At 29.6% G+C, this 19,479-nt stretch overlaps 1 protein-coding gene across 1 annotated transcript; it reads left to right on the forward strand.

The window, feature by feature from the left end:
- Positions 1-18,360: 18,360 nt before the first annotated feature.
- On the forward strand, positions 18,361-19,164 carry BDR25DRAFT_343892 (uncharacterized protein; the record flags this gene model as incomplete). The annotated part of the gene is made up of 1 exon (XM_033693877.1): positions 18,361-19,164. The coding sequence occupies one exon, from the start codon at positions 18,361-18,363 to the stop codon at positions 19,162-19,164; it is 804 nt and encodes a 267-aa protein (XP_033545929.1).
- Between the last annotated feature and the right edge of the window lie 315 nt (positions 19,165-19,479).

Raw genomic sequence — 19,479 nt, forward strand, 5'->3', positions numbered from 1 at the left:
GCAATAAGCTCGAACAGTATGTTGCAGCAAATTGCAGCATTTTGCAGCATTTTGCAGCATTTTGCAGCATGTTGCAAGCTGGTCGCGCATAGGGCAAGTGCGCGAGGGACTTGGATCGGCAAAACAAAAAGCCGAGCAACACAAGTAGAGCAGAAAAAGGATTAATAAAAAAATACAATAAATTATTATCCCATACATCATATCTAAACCCATCATTTATCTTAGAAAGCCTAGAAACAGTGCTTTAATCTAACAATTAAGAGTCTTAGTGCCTCCATTAATACAAAAATGGCCACCCAGCCTCCTCAAGACGCGACAGTCGTCCTTCGAGACCACACCGACTACAGAGCCTGGATGATGCAGCTGCAATCAAGATGTGTAGCGCACGGCATCTGGCCGCAAGTGGATCCTAAGTTGACCATCCAAATAATCTCCAAACCAAGAGCTCTAGAGATGCCGCTAATAGCTGAGTTTTCACCAGCCTCTAACGTTAAAACGCCTACGCACATAAACAAGCTATTAATAAGCAGTGTTAGAGCCTTTAAAGAAGCTATTAAATACTACAAGATTAAGGCTAACAAGTATAAGAGTAACAGACATAATAATAAAAGAGAGTAATTAAGCTTTTAACAGATTATTGTCTTTATCTAGTTAACAGTTAGCCTGCATCTGCAGTGTACATGCTGTTCTCTAAATTAACTACTTAGACAGTGAATTATAAACTTTAAAGCTATAGTAGGTGTTAATAACTAATTTAAACAAGAACATGTGTATAACTAATATAATACATTTCTAAAGCTGCTAAGAAATGTAAGCATATAAGACCTATAGCTAGCAGAGTATAATTACGCTGCTATAAAAGTAGAGACACAAAATGTTCTAGAAATAACATAGTTTAATGCTGTTATAAAAAACTTTCTAACTACTATAAATAAAGTTGCCCTTTATTAGTCTATAACTTTTTAGAAAAGTAGACAGTTTACACTAAATATAAATTAAAAAGAAATAATAAAGCGCTTTTAAAAACACATAATATTAAATTATCTAATATATATAAAAAAGCATAAAGCTGCTTTTATAATAAATAACTTATTATATTTTACTAAAAGTAAAAAAACTACTTAAGGCATAAATAAAAACGCCTGTAGTGTAGAAGTTATAATATTAAGAAAATAAAGTAGACTTTAACATTAACATTATTAAAAAGATAATAAGAAGTTATCTTTAAGCTAGAAACCTGCTAAAATAAAAGGCACTAAATGTCCTACATATAGACACATTTATGCACTAAAGGACTACTTTTATGTCTATCTAGATAGAGCACTAGACTATTAGATACTAAATAAGAGAGTTAAAAAGCTTATAGCATTAAAGCGTAAGTATAACTTAAAATTTTAAGGCCTACTTAAAGAGTAGTGTAGACATAATTTAAAAATACTAACTCTAAAAAGTTTATATACACCTATGCTAAAGATATAAGAAGACTAACTTAAAAGCTAGAAAGTATTAAGAATTAAGGCAGCTATATTACTAGCTATAGTTAATTTAAACTAGAATAAATATCTACTAAAAAAATTATTTATCTTTAACTTAGGCTTAATATGCTATATTATAAATAATTTTAATTAGATTTATAACTATTATTTACTAACACTAAAAGACTTTATCTAGTCTAAAAACCTTTATATATAAATTTAAAGCTATAAATTAAGTACACTAAGTTTAAAAAGTAAGCATAGAACATATAGTTAAGTATATAGTCTTATACTACATAATATTGCACTGTGTCTAGACCTGTTGTGCAACCTAGTCTTATTCTACTTACTATAATAAAAAAGAATCTAGTAGAACACATAAGCAAAGCTAACTGCTTTAAAGGCTTTAGATAAGATAATAATTAAAAATCTTATAAAAATCTATAGCTAATAGGTGTTAGAGTACTATTTACTATAAAAAAGCTTATATTATATATACATAATTAACACAAAAACTAAACATAGTCTATAAAAGGCATCTGTAAAGCTATAGCATAAGCGTCTTAAACACTCTAAACTAGCTATACTTTAACACCTTATATAGTAAGCTAAGAGAGTGTAAATTAAAGAAATTATAATAGTTTAATATAACTTATATAGTAGAGCTAAAATATAATAATAAATTAGCTGTACACTATAAATTAGTAATAGTAGACTTAGTAAAAGACTATTAATTAATTTTTATGTATATAAAGTATAAAGCATTATAAAAGAGTAAAGTTAAATACTAATTACTAATAAGTATTCTAGCCTCTAGTAAGACTTTTACTTTAAAAATAATAAGCTTACTAAATTAGTTATTAAAGCTTTTATAATTTTTATCTTTTTTTTAAAAAACTATTATAACATTACTATAAAAGTTATTAAAGCTAATAATAAAATTATAATAGTAAAACTAAAGGTAAAACACTAGCTAGCATTACATAAAATAACTATTAAGCCTTTAGCACTAAATACATAAGCCTAGAATAAAGAAGCTAAACGCTTAAAGAGTGTAAATAAAAAGAAGTTATAAGCTATGTAACTAGATGCTAACCTACTATAAGACATATAGCTATACATTACTAAAGCTAGCGTATACCTATATAATTAGACGCTAAACTATGCTAATAACTAAAAGACATTATATAAGATCTTTGTTAAATAGGCTCTAACAGCTAGCTGTTTATAGTATAAGCACTTAAGTAGCAAGAGTAAGAGTGGTGTACAGTGTGCACAGTGTACAAGGTAAGTAAGGTAAGGGCAACATGTTTCTAGTTCTATTACTCTTATCTTTCCTTTATATAAAAGAAAAAGGGGATATCTAAATGTTTACACACAAAGGTTTACACATAAGCATTATGTAATATAGATATGTAGTCTTACTTATGTGTAATTACTTATATCTAGACTGTAACACTGCTACTGTGTATAGACACTAGCAACTTTTTTTTTATCTAAAAAGTTACCTTCTGTACACATTACCTCTCTTTTATTTATGTAGGTCTATTTAATTATATTCTGCCTTTACTTTACTTTATTTATTAGAACTTGCCTTAGTAATGCTGTATATTAAAATAGGCTAGTTATACTATATAAATAGCTTTATAAATAGTGTAAAGTGTTTTAGGCTATTATTATTTAGCCTTTATACACTTACCTTATAAGTAATTTAGTAGTGTATAAGCTATTTTATGTAGAGTTTTATGCTAGAATAGTGTAGAATCTTTACATAAGTAGGTGTGTAAAAAGGTGTATATAATAAGGGTTTTTTTTTTTTTACTTTTTTTTTTTTTTTTTTTTACTTTTTAAGCTTTACTATATAATTCTCTAGCTTTTTTCTCTTTTTATATAGTGCTAACAGTAACAGATACTCCTGCCTGCACACACACACACACACACACACACACAGAGATGTCTCTCTAGCCTTCCTCCTCTACCTTTAGCGCTGTTAGTGCGGGCGTCTTTAACGTCCTTGTGCAGTCTAGCAGCCTAGGGCGCATTTATGTTACTCTTCTAACTAGTTCTGCTACTAATTAGTAGTTTATTTAGTATTTTAGTATAAATATATAAATTCTTTAGCTTTTTTACTTTTTTTTTATATAAAATGCTAATTATAAATAGGCTAAGAAGTAGCATATAGCAGCTTTACTATTTTATAATATTAATGTTGTTTTACTTGCTAGCACTAATCTATAGCTATAAGCAGTAAAAGTTATGTGTTATAAGAGGTACTTTTATGTAGTTTTAGTCTAAAGTTATAGTTAAGTCTTAGTAACTTTATGTGCTTATTATTATAGTAGCACTACTAGTGCCTTTTTTTTTATTAAGTGTTATATGCTAGCTAACTTCTAGGCTAATGCTTACACCTTATATGTATAGCAGAGCTGTAGTCTGCATTATAACTACTATATGTAAAAAGTAGTAGCTTTTTCTTTTCCTGTATACTAAATAAATAGACTATTTTTTTTACATATTCTTCTCTTCTAATCTTATAATAAGAAAAATAAGTGTGTATAATAAAAAAATAAATAAATAAGCTTTATATAAAGGTGTTATTAGTCTAGTTAGTTTAGAGCATCTTTACGCACAGAATCTAGCTAGTCTACAGATGCTTCTATCTAAATAAAGAGGCAGTTAGTTAGAACTAATAATTAAAAAGCCTAATTTAGTGTTTCTTTATACATATATTTACTAAGTTGTTTTTACTATTAATTTACTTTATTTTAGCAATTTCCTTTTTTTTATATAATTTATAAAGTAATATAATGTTAATTATAAGTTACTTTTTACTAATAGTGCCTAGCTTAACTAGGTAATTATATAAAAACCTTAAATTTATGCAGATTACTACTAGAATTAGTAGTAGTTTAAGTGTTTATATAATTTACTATAAAGTTGTACTAAAAGTAATTACATTATTAAACTTTTTAACTATTTTATATAGTTTACTAGTAAGAACACTCTTAGTTACTTTTTTACACTTAGTAGAATTCTAGTGTATAATGTTGCCTAGTATTTTAAAGTAGTTGCTTTACTTTATATAGTCTTTATTACTTAATATAATTAAAAATTCTAGCTATAAGCTAAAGTTCTTATTATTAGTAAATAATCTATTTATAAAAATAAATAGCTTTGCATAATTAAGCTATAATAGTAGAAAGGTAAAACTATACTTACTATTATCTATCTACTATTAAATTTATGCGTTAAGTGTGTTAATATTGTTATATAAAAGGTCTATAGTTTATGCAGTAATAGACAGGTTAAATGCTACCTTTAGTTAACACATAGATATAATATGTGCCTCTTTTATATATTACTTAATATATTATTGTGCAGCATTTTTATTCTTTAGGTTAATTATATAAAGGTAGCTTACTTATCTTTTCTAAGTAAAAACTACTATATTGTGTGTAAGTTTAATCTTTTTACTATTAAACTTAATAGGCTGCTTTTTTACTAAAATAGTTTTACTTTTTATATAAAACTTTACCTTCTGTGGTTTTTTTTTTTCTCTTTACACAAAATTCTTTATTATAATGCTTAAAGTGTTATATAAATGCTTCTAGTTATGTCTAGGGCCTATGTTATATATATAGTGCATATTTACCTAACTTTCTAGGATATCTAGAAAGATGTTTATATACTAAGTTTTCTAAATATTTAGCTATTAACATAAATTAATAAAAATCTTTATTTTATTTATAAAAATGTTATATAGTTAACTTATATAGTTATTATTCTTTTTTTATGCTTTTTAAAATTATATAATTTTGTCTACTAAAAGTTTTTCTTTAGCAGTTTTCCTTTAAAGTAGAAGTTTGTACAAGTTGTAATGTAGTATAGATTATGCAGGTAGTATTAGTAGTGCATATACTACTGCAGGCGGTGGTGTGTACAATTAAGGGTGTGGAGCAGGTGTTAGGTAGGGTAGCATGTATTGTTTGTATAGTAATTAGTGTAGTGCTAGCTAAAGTGTAAGAGCAGGTAATGCTAGTATATTTAGTGTTATTAACAGCATTATGTTTAGTCTACTTTTATATAGAGCCTTATATAGTAATAGAGGTTATATATAAAGCCTTTTTAGTGTAATTGCTTTTTTTTATGCTATATTATACAGCTTTTAGGCTTAGGTACCTTTATTACTTAGCTATAGTGTAATTCTTTTATTCTCTAGCACTTATATAAGCTCTCTTTTAAATGTGTAGCTAAGTGCTAAAAAGTTTTATAGTGTTTATTTTTTAAAATCTTTTATATATAAACTTAAAAAAGTAGCACTTTTCTAAGTTATTATATATAGATTAGTAATTATATAACTTATATATAATTAAGTTTATAAGCTTATTAGAGCCTTTAACATGTTAATTTTGTTATTTTAGTACTCTAGGCTAGTCTTATTTTATAGTGTTACCTCTAATATTCTTATGTCCTTTATAAGTTGTTTATATAATAAGAATTATTTCTTATTCTTTTTATTATTACATAGAGTTATTAGTTGCTAGTAGAATTTTATTATAATAGTATAGTTAATTACTTTTTTAGTAGATTACGCAGGTACTGCTGTTATCTAGCTACTAAGTTATACAGCTTTAATAGCTTTAGTGTGCGCCTTACACTATCTCTTCTTTACTTTGTACAGTAGCAGAGCTTACTATATAATATAAAGAATTAATCTGCTATTCTAAAAAATAAGTAACTAAATAAAGTACTTTATAAAGTGTAGGTGCTTTATTATTACTTTTTTTAAAGAATAGGTAATAAAACAAAGTGCTTTATAAAGTGTAGAGTTAATTACTTGTGCAGTAGATTATATAGGTACTGCTGTTGTTATTTAGCTGCTAGGTTATGCAGCTTTAATAGTTTTAGTGTGCGTCTTACACTATCTTCTCTTTGCTTTGTACAGTAGCAGAGCTTACTATATAATGTAAAGAATTAATTTACTATTCTAAAGAATAGGTAACTAAATAAAGTACCTTATAGGGTGTAAGTGCTCTGTTATTACTCTTTCTAAAGAATAGGTAATAAAATAAAGTACTTTATAAAGCGTAAGTACTTTATTATTACTTTTACTAATTTATAGTTAATTAAATTAACTACTAATTAGTGTTAAATAAGCTCTAATAGCTAGCTGCTTATAGTATAAGCACTTAAGTAGTAAGAGTAAAAGTAGTGTATAGTGTGCATAGTGTATAAGGTAGGTAAAGTAAGGGTAATATGTTTCTAGTTCTATTACTCTTGTCTTTCTTCTGTATAGAGGAAAAGGGGGATATTTAGATGTTTGCGCACAGAGGTTCGCGCACAAGCATCATGTGACATAGATACGTGGTCCTGCTTGTGCGCGATCGCTCGTATCCAGACCGTGACGCTGCTGCTGCGTACAGACAATCTTCTTTATATAAGCAGCTTTAAATAATAAAGTTATTATATTAATTTAAAAGCTAAGCTTTATATATTTAAAAGCTTATAGCTATAAAGCATTTATAATAACTAATAACACATATTAAAACAAATCTAAGCTATAAAGGCTAGACCTAAAGGTGTAGATTAGATATCTAGTTAAGTACTAATTATTAAATATCTACTGTGTATAAATACTACTACTAGTAAAAGTAATTTATACATATAACATTATTTTTAATAAATACTTAATTTTTAGTAGTAAGCTTAAAAACTTAATAGATAACCTTATATATAACATAGTAAAGAAAATTACTATATATATTAAAATAATTAAGGTTCTAACACCTAGTTATTAGCTAAAGATAAAGTTATTTTATAAAGATAACCCTATAAATAATATATTAAATTTTAATAAAGTAGACCTACTAGGCTACTATTAAGAAAGAAAGATTAGAGATAACTATTTATTTTCTTTAAATACTCTGCTACCTACAGCATTGCTTATGCAGTTAATAGCTAGAGCTACACTAAAGCTAAGCTAAATAAAGTCTTTAAAGACTGTACTATAGGCTATAGCCTTTATAGCTAGTATAAAATCTAAAAGTGTAAAAAAGCATAGTAGTAAGACGCTAAATAAAGCAGCATTAATAAAAATGCTATTTAAAAAAAAAGACCTTTTATAAAAGCTAGCTACTACTTTTACTATTAACTTAAAAGCAACTAGAGAAGCACTTTTTATATAAAATGTTTAAAGTAGCAGAAAGAACGCACCTAGATAGTTATTAGATAATAAAATTCTAAATAGAGGTCTAGACAAAGCTAATTAAGGCAGCTAGATAGCAGATTCTAGATTGTATGTAGGTGTACACCTATAAGCTTAATAAGCACTATAGATTATAAAGATATAAGGTGTAACTAGTAGTCTATAGTAATTAATAAAAAAACATTACTATATAAGATACCTACACTACTACCCTAGCAGAACGCTTATTTTAAATGCTAATAGTAATATCTGCACGCTTTAACTTAGAGCTTAAATAATATAATATAACTAACATGTTTATACATGCAGTAATTAACTGTAATATTTATATGTAGATGCTAAGAGGCTATTAGAAACTAGGTATAATACTAAAGCTTTAAAAGGCACTATATAGCTTATTAGCGGAGCTTGCTCCGCTTCTTTCTGTAGACTTTGGTTTTCTTTAGTTAGGGCTTAGCAGCTAAGAATTACTGCTTTTAGCCTTTTTAGGCTTACATAAGCATAAAAACAGCAGATCCTTAGATAATTATTTCCTGCGCGAAAACTAAAACCTTGCTGCGCGTGTTGTCTAATACCTGTCTAATACCTCCTGCTATAACCTACAACATAGTACCTCTGCTATTTAACGCTAATAAACCTCCCCTACTTTGCAATAATTGTTATTACCCTATAGATTTACAGAGAGACAGGACGTTCCTCTAATAAAAGGTTTAATGTGCGCCCTGTAATACATAAATCTAGGCAAGGAAGCGCTTTACCTAGGGCAGCCCTATACCTCTACTGCCAGCTAAGAGGCGTGCTCTTGCTAATATCACATATGTTGCAAATAACAGACTATAACCTTATATCCTGCTGTTGTCTCCTCTAGTACCCCTATGTTGTTATTGTTCTACGCTATTAGACTAGGCAAATAACATGTTTAAAGGAAATAGCAGGTAGAAAACTTTATATTAAAAGTGTTACTAATTAAAGAGTAAAGTTAACATTTATACTATAAATAAAAAACTAGCACATGTATTGCCTTTTATAAACCTTAGCCTATTAAGCTCCCTTCTTTGCAACATTTCTATACAACAGACGCCTTAATAATTTCTCTAATATAAAATCCCTAGCCTATTAGGCAACCTCTTTAATATACTACCTATGCTATTTACTCTAATTAGTTTAAGTACGTAATGTACCTAAAAGCTACTGTTAACATAGAGAAGGTTTTAGTCTACACCCTCTTAGTTGCAGAGAGCAGGTATAAATAAAAACAACCTTAGCAACAGTTTAGATAAGAACATTAATGTGGATATCTTCCTAGACGCTAAGCGCTATGCGTACAATTTTCTATCTACGCCTGTACCTATAAATTTTAATAATGTTAAATTCCTTAAAGACTAGGCTATACTAGAAGTTAATAAGGGCTATATTAACAACTTCTATAAGAGTCTACTTAATATTAAGTTAGATACATGCACTACCTGCAATTAAAAGTAGTTTAACATAGGATTAAATTAATAGGGTACTTACAAGGAGTGCGCTACTAATTTACTTAAACATAGACATAAAAAGGAATTTGTTTTACTTTAGAAAGACATAAATAACTTTAATCCTAGCCCTTTACTAAACCTTTCTAAGTTAACTACTACTAAAGAGCAACTACTAGCACGCGTACACATTAATATAATGAACCTCTCTGCTAGAGTGAGTAGGCACTTTATGCATTGTAAATAACTGCCAAGTCCTTTATTATAACTTTAATAGAATGTGAGTGCTAATGTATTAGTATTAGACAAGGTATTAGACTTATTAATTTATAAGCACTTAGCTAGCTGCTATCTATGGCAAGCGCATTACTATCTAGGCTTAAGATGTGCAGCTTGTTATTTACATTGCTTAGGATTTTAGCTAGTACTTTAACTTTGCTAATAAGTACTTGCGTAGACAGACCTACTAAGAGGTGTTCTCTTGCATAGCATTTATAGGTATATAGGTCTTTGCGTGGAATTTATAGAAATATAGTTTATAGGTTTTAGTCTGTAGACTACCTTTTATTGTCTGCTCTGCTTATAGTCTTCTTCTATAGGCTTCTTCTAATGCAGTCTTCTTCTCTAGAAAGAGTTTAATAAGTGACTTAAAACAAGCTCCGCTTATGCATTTATTTATAAACTGTTATAGTATGTTAAATTTTTTTTTTACTTTAGTAACACTATTTTATAACAACTTTTAAAGGCTTTAAGTTTTTAGCTGTCTTACATAAACTCTACTATATAACTAAAGCTAGAATTTTTATCTTTTTTTATGTAAATAACTTTATTATTGTGTATAAAAAAAGCTTTAAAGCAGATGCACAGCGTGTAGTAGACTAGTTATAAAAGAAGTATACTCTAATAAGAGGCAAAGACTTATAATAGTTTCTAAAAGTTAAAATTATTAAAAATTAATAGTAATAAATAATTTAGCTATTATAGGCCTTATATATTAATAAGATAGCTAGGCTAGCTAATAGAAAGGACCTGCAGCACACTACACCTATAAGTAGGATTAAACTTATGCTGCAATCTAGTTTTGCAACCTTATTAGAAGTAAATTAATATTAGTAAAAGATTAGATCTTTGCTCTTTGCAGCAGTTACTATAAAACTAGACATTGCCTTTACTACATTACACCTTGCACAGTTTCTCACAAATCCTGCATCTAACTATTAGGATGCAGCTAATTAAGTTATCCTGTACCTACATGCAACACAGACGTACGCACTCTAATTAGAAGAAGAAGACTACCTTATAGTAGCAAGCAATATGTTATTTATAAATAATACACTAGATAAAAAGAGCTTTTAGGGCTACATTATTTAACTATTTAGTAAATAGATTACATAGTAAGTAAATAAATAAAATATAGTTACAACATTAATAATAAAAGCAGAATTACTTGCACTGTTCTAAGTTACTAAGGAAGCTATGTTTATAAAAATGCTTCTTAATAAACTGTAGGTTAAGCTGCCTAATTTAACTATTATAATTTAGTGTAACAACAAGCAGACAATCTAACTAGTAAACAAAGAGATATCTTAACTTTAAACTAAGCTCTAACATGTCAACATCTATAACTACTAGCTCTGATAGGAAGTCTCTTAACAAACAATTAAGGTTGTCTATGTCCCCTCTAGCAAGATGCTTGTGGACAGTCTCACTAAAGCGCTTCTAGCTAGCAAATGGCCAAGCTTTCTTTAGCAAATTTGGCTAGTTAACGTCAGGGAGAGGATAGTCAGTCAGGAAGCGGATATGGAAGAGATTGAAGCAAGAATGGAAGCCCTAGAAGCATACTAAGATTGCGTAATCAGGAACCAGCTTAAAGCATGTCCAAGCTGAGGGGGTGTGTCAGATATGCGCACCTACTGTTAAGACAGGAGGAACGCTTGACGAAAGCAGCTACATAGTACGAGCAATAAGCTCGAACAGTATGTTGCTGCAAATTGCTGCATGTTGCAGCAAATTGCAGCATTTTTCAGCATGTTGCAGCAAATTGCAGCATGTTACAGCATTTTGCAGCATTTTGCAGCATGTTGCAAGCTGGTCGCGCATAGGGCAAGTGCGCGAGGGACTTGGATCGGCAAAACAAAAAGCCGAGCAACACGAGTAGAGCAGAAAAAGGATCGATAAAAAAATACAATCAATCATCATCCCATACATCATATCCAAACCCATCATTCATCTCAGGAAGCCTAGAAACAGTGCTTCAATCTAACAATAGTAAGTACTTAAATGCTAAGTTAGCTTTGTTACGCGCAGCGTCTATGCTAGATGTCTATTAAGATAATAAGTTAATAAAGTGCCTTTTAATAAATTAATTAACTTAGCTTTTACTAGTGTAAGGACGGAGCTCTGTACCACTACGCCAATACAACTAAAAAGGTGCGAATAATCAACCAACAGTTAATTATTGCGTACAGAATAGTATATATACCCGTCGCACGTAAGCGCCATCTCGGCCTTACAACTAGCTTACCTACTACTTATTTTTATTATAAAATTTTAAATTATCTGTCTTAAAAAAGATAGACCTTTTATATAAAGTCTATTAATATACTCTACTAGCTCTTTCTTCTACACTAGGCTAATGTCACGGTATCCTCCCCGGATCCCAGACATAACTGTATTAGACGCGTACTAGAGTATTATTAGTGCACGTCTGACACAAACACAACACAACACAGACATAAACTTAAGCATAAACTGCCTTAACACTAACTAAACCTAGAATAAGCTTAATTTATACTTAAAGCGCTTAGACTTTTAAGCTAAGTATTTAATTACTAATTTTCTTTTAAACCTTTTTATTTCTTACACAACGTCTTGTACCTACTATAATACCTTATGTAGTAATTAAACTAGACCTCTGTAAAGCTCTATAACCTTACTTATGCATAATTATAACATTATGTTATGTTAAAACTTTAGCTAAGAATAGCCTCTAAATCTAATCTAATAAGCTTAGTACTTACATAACTCTAAGCTATTAAAGTAAGCTAAGAAGCCTTTTAAAAAGCGCTTACTTTATAAGAAAGCTACTATGTTATAAGCTTTAAAGCTTTTTAAAAGAACTTTAAAAAACAGCTTTATATTATTAAGTAGTCTATTTCTGCCTTAACTTTTATTATAGTAGTAGAAACTAAGAACTTACTAGCCTTAAAGCTTACCTAAAAGTCTAGAGATAGCTTAACTCTTTTCTACCTAATACTGCCTATAACCTGTAACTTTTTTAACTTAGTAATAAAATCTAACTAACTCTTTAATCCTCTGCTATTTAATAAAAAATAAAAAGACCTACTTTTTTTTCTACATAAGCTCTAATATAAACTTAAAAGAAATATAGACTAATTCCTCTTTAAACACTTTTAGTTACTATATACTTACTTTTAACTTAACTATAACATAACAGCTTTAATTAACTTACTAATAAATAAAAATATTATTAACCTAGATTAATTTATAGTGTTTTTATAAGTAACTTATAAAGACTTAAATAAAAAGTTAATAGCTCTAAGTTACTTAAATACTTTATAATAAAAAAAAAAGCTTTACTTTACACTTTACTAAGTTTTACTAACTTGCATTTAATATAGGCCTAAATAAGATAGGTCTAATTATAGCCTTATATAACTCCCTCTTAACTAAACTATAACGCGCTATAGTAGGAGAACCTCTTCTAAATAACTTTAATGTGTATGCAAACCTAATTGCTACCTATAATAATAACATAAGGTTCCTCCCTGTACAAGCCCTAATACGCCCCTAAACTAGCGCAGTTATAAATAAGAACTCTAATATAATAAAAATTAATTTAAATTATGCTCTAGTTAGTTCTAGAAAGTGTAAAAATTATAAAAAAAAAAGTTAATACTTTAAGTGTAGTAAGTATAGTTATATTTTTTAAAACTGCTTTATTTTTTTTTTAAGTCTATATAAGTAGCGCTGCTAGTACTTATTAAAGATCTTTACTATTTTAATCTTATTTTTACAAGGGCTTTAACTTATATTTAAGCTTTAATTCTCTTTGCTACTTTTAACATAGCTGCAGCTATAGCAGTAGAAGCCTGTAAAAAGGCTTATTTTAGAGCTAAGTTGCCTTCTAGGACTAATTTAACACTAGATCTCTGCTAACCTATAGGCTAAGTCCCCTACTAATAACTAAAAGTACTAAGTTAATATTCTTATATGTTTATAATAAAAAACTATATTAGCTCTAATACAAGCTCTTATTAACTTAGAAGTAAATAGCATAGGTTACATTAATAAAGAACTAGCATATAAACTAAATTTTTAATTAATACTACTTACTTAAATAATTTACTTAACTAGATTTAATAAAAAATAACTTAAAAAAAGTTTTATTTTTTATACTATAACTATTATAATTACCTACTAACACTATAAAAAGTAGATTAAGCTCTATGTAATAAACATAGAACATTATAACTTAATCCTAAAATAACTATAGCTGTATTAGCATAAGGTTGCCTTTAATTACTAAAAGTAAGTCCTAAACTTTAACTCTTTCTAATGCTAAAATATATGCTTACGCTTACACCTAAATAACACCTAAGTAGCACTTAATATAAAAGGTTTTTAGACCTACTTTTTAATAACCTAAAAAAGAACTACTTAAGTAAGGCTAATAAGCTAGGCCTTTTACTAAAATAAGCTATGTAAAATAATTTAATAACTACTTAAACTTAAAGAAAAGAAAGCCTTTATAAAATCTTTACCTACTTAATTTAAACATAAACTAGGACTTAAACAGCAGATAGACATCTACTATATAAGACCTGCCTTATTTATAACCCTAGCTTAATAACTAGATTATAAAATCTACGCAGTTATAATTTCTAATATAGACTAAGCTCTAGCTTCTTAAAAATGCACTAACTTAAAAATAATAGTCTTTTAAGACTACTATAACTTATTATATGTTTTTTTTTAAAATAAGTCTAATAAGCTTTTAATATAATGTCTATATAATTACTAAATAACTCTTAAGCCTAGTAAACAACCTAGTTATAGGCTACTATATAGAATGTTACTAAACAAATTAAAAGTGCTTTAAAAATACTTTAATAAAAACCTAAAAAAAAGTTTATTTAAGCTAGCTTTTTACTAGTAGTGTTACTTATACTATTTATAAAAAAACTTAAAAGTAGGCTTTAATTTTACATTAACTACTAAAGACTAAACACTATTACTATTAAAAACTAATACTTAATTTCTTTTTTATAAAAAACCTTAAGCTAACTAAGTAAAGTAAAGTATTTTATAAAGTTAGATATTATTACTACCTTTAATAAGCTAAAGATAGTAAAGAGTAATAAGTAGCTAACAGTATTTTAGACCTAATACAGACTATTTAAGTACTTAGTAATGCCCTTTAGCTTAGCTAACACGCCTAGTACTTTTTAACATTTTGTAAATAACTTGCTCTAACCCTACCTAGACATGTTCTGTACTATGTATATTAATAATATTCTAATTTATAGTAATAGCCTTTTAGAGCATAAATAGCATGTACGCCTAGTGCTAAAAGCTATAAAAGAAGCAAGTCTATAACTTAACATAAACAAATGTAAGTTTTACTAATTAAAAGTTACATATTTAAGATATATAATCTTTATAAATAGCATTTAAATAGACTTTATTAAAGTTTAAACTGTGCTAGATTAGTAATACTTAAAAAACATAAAAGATGTTTAAGCTTTTATAAAATTTACTAACTTTTACTAATAATTTATTAATAACTTCTTATAGCAAGTAAGCCTTATAATTACACTTATTAAAAAAAGATTTAATTTAACTTTAACTTAAATTACTAATAGTTCTTTAACTAGCTAAAAAAAGCCTTTACTAAAGCTCTAATACTTTACTACTTTAACTCTAAACTACTAATACTTATAGAAGCTAATGCCTTAGACTACATAGTAGTAGAAGTTCTCTTCTAGACTAAGCTAGATAGGACTATTAGGCCTATTATATATTTCTTAAAAAGAATAAGTCTTATAGAAGGTAATTATAAGATCTATAATAAGAAATTACTTACTATAGTATACTACTTTAAATAATAGCAACCTAAACTAGAAAGTGCAGCGCATCTAATATAGGTCTTATTTAACTATAAAAACTTATAGTACTTTATAACTATAAAATAACTTAGCTACTAATAAGCCTATTAGTTTAAATACTTATCTTATTTTAATTTTAAGATTACTTATTATCCTAGTTAAAATAGAGGGAAACTAGATGCCTTTATAAAGTAATCCTAAAACATCTTTACTTAAAAAAAAGTATAAAAGGCTTAACACTAAACTTTACTTTAACTTAAGCTATTTTTAGACCTTAACTTAAATAAAATAAATTAAATAATTAATTAAATTATTACTAATAAGTATTTAAATAATAAATTTATCTAAGAAACTTTAGACCTGCTTTAAAATAGCGCTAGTTAGTTAAAAAAGATAACACTAGCTAACTATAAAAACTAAAATAGTAAGCTATATTACTATAACTAACTTATAATTTTTAATTTTAATAAACTAAGAATTAAACTACTTTAAATTATACACAACTTACCTGTTAAAGGACACTTAGGCAGAGGAAAGACTCTTAACCTACTATAGAGAGAGTACTACTAGCCCTGCATGTTCTATACTGTACGCTAATATGTATTATGTTGCTATACTTACTGTAAAGTAAAGGCCTTTTAAAAAAGGTATAATAGCCTGCTTAAACTACTTTTAATCTTTAAATAAGCTTAAAAAAACATATTAATTAATTTTATTATAAACTTACTTTTATCTAAAAAGTACATAAATATTATAGTAGTTATTAATTACTTAACTAAGTATTAACACTTAATACTATATTTTTTTATAACTGCCTCTAATATAGCCTAGTTATTCTACTAATATGTATAAGTTTACTATAGCCTGCCTAACATAATTATATTAGACAGAGGTACATAGTTTGTCTTAGCCTTCTAGAATAAACTTTATAAATAGCTCTAAATTATCTTCTATCTATCTACAGCTTTTTACTTAGAGACTAATAGCTAGACTAAGAATATAAACACTGTAATAAAATAAGTCCTATAAGCATATATAAACTACTAGTAAAATAACTAAGTAAAATAGTTAGCTATAGCATAGTTTAAAGCTAATAACATAACATTTAAATTAATATAAGTATCTTTATTTTTAGTAAACTATAAATACTACTTTTAAATAAAATTTAAATTATTTTTAAATACTTCTTAACTAACTTATTAATCTATATAAGTAATAGATGTAAATAGACTTATTAATAAAATTTAAAATATATTTAAATATGTTTATAAAAAGCTTATATAAGCTTAAGCTTTTTAATAAGAGTATGTAAACTAATTTTAAACTTCTGCCTTTATGTATGTAGCTAGCAAGAAGGTCTAGCTAGACACTAGAAATATTTAAATAAACTAATAATTAAAAAAACTTAATTAAAAGAACTTTAGCTTTTTTATAGTAGCTTATATAGTTTTATTACATGCTTACTAATTAATCCTACTTAACAGCATAAAGATACACCCTGTGTTCTACGTATTATTGCTGCGCTAAGTAGCCTTTAAATCTAACTATCTACCTAAATAGCTAAACCTGCTACTTAAACTTATTATTATAAATAATAAACTAAAATATGTTATAAAAAACATTAAATAAATCTAGTTTAATAAAAAGAAATATATTTATAAATACTTTATAAAATAAACTAGATATAACAAACTATTATAAAAACTTATAAAAGCCTTATAAAAGAACTCTATAGTAACTTAATTCTACGCCTAATACTTATCTAAACTAAACTTATACTTTAATAAAAACAACCTAATGCTAGAACTACTAATGTAAAGAAGTCCCTTTCTAATAAAAGGGGGGGTACTGTTACAGTATCCTCTCTAGATCCTAGACATAACTGTATTAGACGTGTACTAGAGTATTATTAGTGCACATCTAACATAAACATAACATAACATAGATATAAACTTAAGTATAAACTGCCTTAACACTAACTAAACTTAGAATAAGCTTAATTTATACTTAAAGTGCTTAGACTTTTAAGCTAAGTATTTAATTACTAATTTCTTTTTAAACTTTTCTGTTTCTTACACAACGTCTTGTACCTACTATAATACCTCACGTAGTAATTAAACTAGACCTCTGTGAAGCTCTATAACCTTACTCGTGCACAATTGTGACAGCTAAGTAGTTACTAATTTTTAAGTTTCTCTGCACGCAGGTGGGGAACACGTTAGTAACGCCTTAAGAGTGTAGATTAATTAACACTATACTGCTTAGCTACTACAGCATAATTTAGTAATTCTCTAGGTTTTAGCAATTTTAGCAACTCTAAAGCAGCCTTAATACTGCCTATATTAGTTAAGAGAGAGGTGGTTGAAGTTTTAACAGCTTCGCGCAGAACCGTGCATTACGCGAGGCCGTGCATTACACGCTAAAACACAGTACGCTAGAAGGCCTCCACTACGTTTGCATTACTGTCGCAACCTTATAGGCATCTCTATAGAAGCTGGAGAATCTAATAGTACTACTAAGAAGTAATAATTAGCTGTAAGGCTGCGAGGCGCGCTTGATTCATAGAGGATCGCTACCCCAGCCAGTACCTCTGATCGGAATGATGACCAATTTGGCTGGCACAGGATTATGACATAATCGTAACGCGGTCTAACGGAACAAGGTCGTGGCCGTCAGACCTGTGGCTGTGCAAAGTCTAAGCGGGCCAACCAAAGCCCCTCAGCCCCGTAATCAAACTCGGTTTTCTCCCTAGCAGCCGGTCAACAAGCCCACCTCTTGTAGATTCGCCACTTCACAAGGGGGCATATAGCCGGAGCGGATCGACCCCCTCGCTGCAAGCGATGGCGATACCAAGTGCTAAATCACCTAGATTCCCGTTAGATACCGGACACTGCCGCCGTTTTAGTCCTTGCGTGGGGGTCCGAGCGCCGACCATTTAATGTTCGAAAACGGGTGCGGGGTAAGGTGGGGTAAGGTTCAGCCTTCAGCCACTTTTAATTCTATATAACTTCATCAACCTCATCGGAATCTTCCGACCAACGTCTCACTTCCTAGGCCTTCGCCCCTCAAAGATCACAAAAATGTCGACTTTCTTCTCCCTGTCCCGTGAACTCCGCGACCAAGTCTACAAAACCGTGCTCTTCACACCATCCCCTTGTCCCTCATCACCAGACGATTGCCGCACTACTCATTACAGCATCAGAGACCCCACTGAAGGGGGCAATCTTGGCTACAAGTGCGTTGCCTATGCCCGGCCTCAAATATCCAGCTCATCTCTCCTCATAAACCGGCAAATTTATTCTGAAGCCTGCGAAATCCTCCATGGGGTCATCCGCGTGAACAAGCTAGTGTACAGGCTTGATTGCATCGTGGAAAATATCGGACGGCTTTATGCGACTCCAACTTTGATTCCAGCGATCACACCCAGAGTCAACCGGCTCGAAATCACTCTCCGCTTCTTCGGCAGCTATGAGCTTCAAAGGGGCTGCGCGGCGCTTTGGCGTTACAGTCTTGTCTGCATGCTGAACGAGTTCCTAACGAAAGGGCCCTGGCTCCCATTTCCACCTAAAAATTGGAATGAAAAGAGGATTGACGTCGACACTATCACTGTGGATATCTTGACGGTCCCATCGGTGCCGCAATGGATAGCGGCGAGTTCTTTGTTAGTCAGGCCGAATGAGGGAGGACGGAGGCCTGCGGGTCAAGAAGCGGGACTGAGGATGGTAGAAAGAGAACTTAGCGGGGTGTTTGACACGCCGCCTAGCATGGTGAGAGATAATGAGATCTTGTGTGAACAAGTTCGCTGGATCAGGTCGTTGGATGATGGGCAGCTGAGAAGGGAATGGGACATGCGAGAAATTAAATTAAAATACGGGCTTTTGTAAAAAGATATCCAGGTTTGAATCTTGATAATTCAGGGGCAGTTGAGCCCAGGTGAGCGAACATACCTGACAAGGACAGCCTTCTTTAGTCATAGGCTGCAGAGCACCCACCAACGCTCACCAGCATGGCCAACCTGGGGCCTGGAATCAACTTTTTGGAGTCAAGGGCGGTGGAAGGAGGCTGGAGGGCTAGAAGTGTAAGTGATGGAGCCAAGAGAGAGGTACTTGGTGCAGAGCATCCAGTATGTTGACCAGTATGAACAACCTCGTGTTCACGCTGAAGTCCTAAAGCCGCAATAAAAGGCCATCTTACTAATG

Source organism: Lindgomyces ingoldianus (assembly GCF_010093535.1).
Source record: "Lindgomyces ingoldianus strain ATCC 200398 unplaced genomic scaffold BDR25scaffold_22, whole genome shotgun sequence".
Taxonomy (NCBI): Eukaryota; Fungi; Ascomycota; class Dothideomycetes; order Pleosporales; family Lindgomycetaceae; genus Lindgomyces; species Lindgomyces ingoldianus.